Source organism: Raphanus sativus, chromosome 6, assembly GCF_000801105.2.
Source record: "Raphanus sativus cultivar WK10039 chromosome 6, ASM80110v3, whole genome shotgun sequence".
In the NCBI taxonomy this organism is placed as follows: domain Eukaryota; kingdom Viridiplantae; phylum Streptophyta; class Magnoliopsida; order Brassicales; family Brassicaceae; genus Raphanus; species Raphanus sativus.
Window position 1 is genome coordinate 42,177,167 of NC_079516.1, and position 6,557 is coordinate 42,183,723.

The window sequence follows — 6,557 nt, forward strand, 5'->3', positions numbered from 1 at the left end:
AAAATCTTTATAGCGTATATATACTAATCCGACTTCAAAAACTAAGAAAAAATAAAGTTAAATATAAAAAATGAATGATTTAAAAATTAAATAAAAAATTTAAAATTGAAGTAAAGGTTAGAAATAAAAGGTTAAAGATAGATAAACAATGTTAAAAATAGATAAATAAGAATTTCTAGTAAGAAAACATTAACAAATTGACAAAAAAAAAAGTAAGAAAACATTAACCAGAAAGTTAGTGGAGAGGGGAAAAAAACAATATTGTGAAAAAGAAAAAATATTTAAGGCAGGTTAAAAAGTTACGGCCTCGTGTTTTTCTTATTCTTTCTTCGCGATCTCCTCCATGTTCGGTTGTTAGAACATTTGTTTCCTCATCTCAATCCTCGTACCTTTCTCGGTGAGTTCTGGATCTGCTGAATCTCAAAATTCTCAAAATTCTCTTCTTAGATCGTTAATTAGATTAGGCTTAGTTGGTGAATTATGAATAGAGATTTTGTGTAGAATTGTCGTCGCTTTGATTGGGTGAGTTTTTCATCTTAAATGGAATTTCTTCCTAGTATGGATCTGAGTGTGCCTTGATCTCAAAGTTAATTATCATGAATTTCTCTTTTAGAACTAACACCAATGAGTAACTATCGAGAAGGAGACATGTCTTCTTGTCTGCGCCCAGTTCGGGTTTAAGAGCTAATAATAGGAGAAACGAACCGATAAAAAGTATATTCTCTGCTGTCACAATCGAGAAATATTATTGTTGTTATATTTGAATAGATTTTTTAATTATGTTTAGCAAAAGCATTGATTCATATATATAGTTATATAACCTACCAGATCAAATTTTGACTTCTTCACATCATGTTTGACCTTTGTAACAGAGTATTAATAATCTTTTAATTAATTAACAAATGACAGAATAGCCTCCTTCGTTCCTGTCTTCTCATCATGGCTTCCAGCGTCTCAGATATCTTCTCGACTGCTCCTGCTCTCCAGAGTAACATCGGAATCTTGTCTCCTGATCAGGTTTGTGTTGATATGTGCTGGGACTTGTTTATTTTCATTTGTGATTCTTAATGGTTTTGTTTTTCAGATCGAATTGGCCAAGATCCTATTAGAGAATGGTCAGAGTCATCTATTCCTGCACTGGTCTGAACCAGGCGTCTGTGACAAAGAGAAGCTAGCATTCTTTGATCAGGTTTTTGTTTCTGTTCTTCCTAACCTTTGTTAATTATTTCATCCAAAAAATATATTCTTTTTAATTAAATTTCGGAATGAATTCAATTAATATTCTTGAAATAATTGTATTTTTTAGATTGCTCGCTTAAATTCAAGCTATCCAGGGGGGTTAGCAGCATACATTAAGACTGCTAAAGAGCTTCTGGCTGATTCAAAGCTAGGGAAGAACCCATACGATGGTTTCTCTCCTTCTGTAAGTAATCACATCTTTTTCTTTTTTATTTTGAATATAGAATGGGTTATTCTTGTGTGTGTTTTTGACAAAAAGGGGTCTTGCAGGTTCCTTCAGGCGAAAACCTTACTTTTGGTGATGATAGTTTCATTGAAATGGAGAAAAGAGGTGTCGTCGAAGCTAGGAAAGCTACTTTTGTTCTTGTTGCTGGTGGGCTTGGTGAGCGTCTTGGTTACAATGGAATCAAGGTAAATTCATTGACTTAAATTCACTTACTCATTGACAGGACATATATAAGACTGTTGCTTTTAACAACTTGTTCACTCAAGTAATACAACTTCCTGTTCAATAATTCCATCCTTTTGAGCTCTTAGTGTTATATGGCATGCTTTCCATCAATATCGTAAAGCGGCATAAAAATTGTGAAACCTGGGTTTACTTGACGCTTTGAGATATACCTCTAGACATACTTGATCCAATTATTATGAATCCATTTCTTCAGGTTGCACTTCCAAGGGAGACAACTACTGGGACATGCTTTTTGCAGCACTACATTGAATCAATATTGGCTCTTCAAGAAGCTAGCCACAAGGTCGCTTCTGGTATGTTTGTAACTTTTTTTTTGACACAATATTAGCATGTTATGCATATCCAATTTTCCTTGTATATGATATTTGGCATTTTACATTCAACATAAATGAGTACCTTTTTCACATCTCTCATCTCTAATCGTAATTGTACATCTCGCAGATGGAAGTCAGACAGATATTCCTTTCATTATCATGACCTCTGATGATACACATTCACGCACACAAGATCTGTTAGAGTTAAACTCTTACTTTGGGATGAAACCTACACAAGTACATCTCTTAAAACAGGTAAAATGATCAGCGACTAATATCCCTGAAAAGAGTTTTTTTTTCAAAGTGTAAAATGTCTTGAAAAATAGTGCACAACTGCTTCTTCTTTTTTTTTGTGTAGGAAAAAGTTGCATGTCTTGATGACAATGATGCTAGACTTGCGTTAGACTCCAACAACAAATACAAGATCCAGGTACATTGTGCATGTCTTGTTGATGTTTTCCTAATCTACCAGAATATTTATCAAGTTAACTCTCGAGTTTGTTGTCTGTTCATAGACAAAGCCTCATGGTCATGGCGATGTACATTCGCTTCTCTATACCAGTGGTCTTCTTGATAAATGGTATTTCTTCTATCAAATATTTCCTCTAATATCTATAAGCAATAACTTTGCTACCTACAAATTTTACTCTGTTTTATTTGTTGCAATTTCAGGCTCGATGCTGGTCTTAAATGGGTTTTGTTTTTCCAAGATACAAATGGACTTCTCTTCAATGTTAGTAGCATCTAGCTAACTCCTGTGCTGTAATTGTTAACTATTCATATAATTCTGATTGGAAATATTATAAATTCCTTGGTACAGGCAATTCCAGCTTCTCTGGGTGTGAGTGCTACTAAACAATATCATGTTAACTCTCTGGCTGTTCCCCGCAAGGCGAAAGAAGCTATTGGAGGAATTACTAAACTTACCCATGCTGATGGTAACATTATACTGAAATATTAAAAAAGAATCAGTCCATACATTTTCTTTTCTAATAGCTGAGAGTATTGATTTTTCAAATGATTTCTAGGCAGATCTATGGTGATCAACGTGGAGTATAATCAACTTGATCCTCTACTTAGAGCATCTGGTTTCCCTGACGGGGATGTTAATTCTGAGACAGGCTATTCCCCTTTCCCTGGAAATATTAATCAAGTGGGTTGCCTTGGTACTTGATGAGTATATAGTTTATCTCTGATTAAGGAAGATTTTAAAGTCTCTTGATGTTTTGTGTATGATTTTTTTTAATACGCAGTTGATTCTTGAACTTGGTCCATACAAAGAAGAGTTGCAGAAAACTGGAGGGGCCATTAAGGAGTTTGTTAATCCAAAGTAACTCTTCTTTCTACCTCCCCTTGATTCTTCTGTATCATTGTTTTTATTATTAGCAGAAACTTTCGATTCTATACTTTGAACATCTATTTTGTGGGTTTGTATAACAGATACAAGGATAGCACCAAGACATCATTTAAATCTTCAACTCGTCTAGAGTGTATGATGCAAGACTATCCAAAGACATTGCCACCAACAGCACGTGTTGGATTCACGGTAACTGCTATCTGTAGAGTAAAAAAATAGTACTTTAAGTTATTAACTGCTTGTTCTGACAATGCTTCCTCTTGTAGGTGATGGATATATGGCTTGCTTATGCACCCGTTAAGAATAACCCCGAGGATGCTGCTAAGGTTATATACTAATTAATGAAGCTCATTTTCTTAAACTTTCTTGAGATTAATCAACTTGTTAAACTCATTTTCTCTGTCAAATATGAATGAAGGTACCAAAAGGAAACCCATACCACAGTGCAACTTCTGGAGAAATGGCCATTTATCGTGCTAACAGCCGTATTCTTCAAAAGGTAATTTAAGTTTTTTTTTTTTTTTACATATGCCTCTAAAGACTTTTAGTCTGAGCCAAAAATTTCTTAAGTAGTCTTCTCCATGATTGTTTATAGTGCGCTAAAGCATCTTTCTTTTTTTGGTTTTACTAATTCCCAAGGCTGGTGTCAAAGTGGAAGAGCCTGTGAAGCAGGTCTTGAACGGCCAAGAAGTTGAAGTATGGTCTCGTATCACATGGAAACCCAAATGGGGAATGATCTTTTCTGATATCAAAACGAAAGTCAGTGGGAACTGCGAGATCTCTCAGAGATCCACAATGGCTATTAAGGGTCGTAATGTGTTGGTTGAAAATCTCTCCCTGGATGGTGCTCTTATTGTAGACTCCATTGATGATGCAGAGGTATGGAAAGTCCATTCTTATCTCTTGGGTTATATAGTATCATATAAAGTGACTTATTATTCATCATGACGAGAAACAGGTAAAACTTGGAGGCTCGATCAAGAACAATGGTTGGACCATGGAAACTGTAGACTACAAGGACACATCGGTTCCAGAGGAAATAAGAATCAGAGGTTTTAGATTCAACAAAGTGGAGCAACTCGAAAAGAAGTTCACTCAACCTGGGAAATTTTCTTTGGAGGATTAAAAAAGAGTTAGCAAATTTGGAAACGCCAAATGATCTATTTGTCTTTCTTTTACACCTTCATTCATCCAACGAGACATGTTTTCTTTACGATATTTACTTTAATGTTCATTTTACTAACGATATTCAATATTTGATTTTATGGTCTTATGAAACATACTGGCGGTTTTTACTTCTTATGTACGTTAAGGTAGCTACAAAAGTAGTACCCAGGGGCGGTTTTAGATGTATGTAAAAATTGAATCACCACTTGATCTCTAGCTCACTTTATTAGTGTAGTACTCAGGCTCATACGCTGTAATAGAGCATTGAGAAGCTGTCAACTGAGTACTGAGATATTCATGAGATTTCATAGCTTAAATTGCACCAGAGGTTTTGAGTCAGAGTGAAAACTATTCCAATTATGATCATGCTTAGACAGAGGAAGTGGTTATGTATTCACCTTTTGAGGCAAATTTGTGAGAAGGGATTACAACATGTTGTTGCTTTAGGAATGACACTCAGCAGACATCTTGACAAAAACATTCCCAAGTGATAAAATACATCGAAGCATTGGCAGAACCCCTATCCACCCTGTCGGTTCAATCCCGTTAATCATCAAAGCTAGCGATGTCCAGCACGCGATTGAGTTCGCAGTAATAGTTTACAATTAAATCAGGCTGTCCCTGCTTGAAATTAACTTGAATTTTAAACTACGTAAATGATGAAGAAAATCAACTATTTAAACCTTAAATTCTTGGATAAATCCGGAATTTTTGGATAAACTCTAAATCCTTGAATGAATCATAGTTTTAAAAACTAAAAAAAAAATTTGCAACTACAACTGTTTTTATTTATTTTAACTATTTATTTTAAAAATATAATATAATTTAGGGCCCTATAATTTAAACAAGATTTTTTTTTCCTTTTTAAAAAAAATATTAAATATAAAAAAAAATCCTATGGTCGATGAACCTAAAAGATTTACCTAGGGATGAATCCAAGAATAAGTCAAAATTAAATAGGTGCCCAGAGAACTAGCACGAGACACAAGTTATAGCACACCCTTGAAGCCAGCATCTCCACAAAGATCAACAATGGCAGGCTGCTGCCTCATGTTCCAGGAGTAAACCCAAGTAGCATGGATCACCTCTTGCAACGTAAGACCTATATACCTCTGGTCCCTAATCCTATCAGCTATATCACAGTGGACCCGTTCCAAGACTTTGAGAAATGAGTCATTTGCCAAGTTTGAAGAGATGATACAAGATGCAAAATTGAAGCCGATGTATTCCTGAACTCAGTGAAACTATCAGGGGATAACAGAACTTCTCTTGCAAGCAAATAGTGGGACTCAAAAATTATGTTCTGCTGATGAGTAGAGCTCATACTCTCAACGGTCAAGAACAAACAAAGAGCTCAGCTTTCCAACACGTTTTCATACCCATAAAGGTCCGGCAACTATGTAAAATTATAAACCCTCTGAATCCCATAAAATCTACTCCGCACCACTATTACCATTCAGGCCAAGCCAAGCAACACCAATGCTATACTTCAGGAAACCCGCAGCAGGGGCGACCAAGAGGCTCTTGGGACCAGTGCCGTAGCCACTTCACTGGACGTCATGGTACTACCAGAATTAAAATAAAGCCAAATCTCTGCTTCGAGGGCTATAGACAGGCCTGAGGCAAATATTATATGTTCATTTTGAAACTCCAGAGTGTTTGGGTCGTCCATAATTGTCATAACATTTACGGAAATGACATTAGGAATCACATAATCCTTGAACTAAGAAGAAGTCTTTACCCTTGGTGTATGTAATACACAACTGAGCTGTTCCTTTGATGTATGTCATCAACCACTGCATAGCTTCCCAATGCAGTTCTCCAAGACTACTCATAAATCTACTTTCCAAACTAATTCATTGAGAGCCGCGTACATGATGCTTCCAATAGGACTTGTGTTTGAAACTGTGTATGTGTCTAACAGTTCATAATCGCCTTCAACATCACACAATTTTAAGTGAGCTCCAATTGGCCTATTTGACTTCTTTGATTCTGCCATATTGAATTT

The 6,557-nt window shown here is 35.7% G+C and overlaps 1 protein-coding gene across 1 annotated transcript; it reads left to right on the plus strand.

Annotated features, from left to right (window-relative positions):
- Window positions 1-251: 251 nt before the first annotated feature.
- On the plus strand, window positions 252-4,680 carry LOC108805857 (UDP-sugar pyrophosphorylase). The gene is made up of 18 exons (XM_018577828.2): window positions 252-397; window positions 910-1,017; window positions 1,085-1,189; window positions 1,307-1,423; window positions 1,510-1,650; window positions 1,905-2,004; window positions 2,153-2,280; window positions 2,384-2,455; window positions 2,541-2,605; window positions 2,698-2,758; window positions 2,846-2,963; window positions 3,054-3,178; window positions 3,279-3,355; window positions 3,466-3,571; window positions 3,649-3,708; window positions 3,801-3,881; window positions 4,022-4,261; window positions 4,341-4,680. The coding sequence occupies exons 2-18, from the start codon at window positions 940-942 to the stop codon at window positions 4,506-4,508; spliced, it is 1,842 nt and encodes a 613-aa protein (XP_018433330.1). The 5' UTR covers window positions 252-397; window positions 910-939; the 3' UTR covers window positions 4,509-4,680.
- The last annotated feature ends 1,877 nt before the right edge of the window (window positions 4,681-6,557 follow it).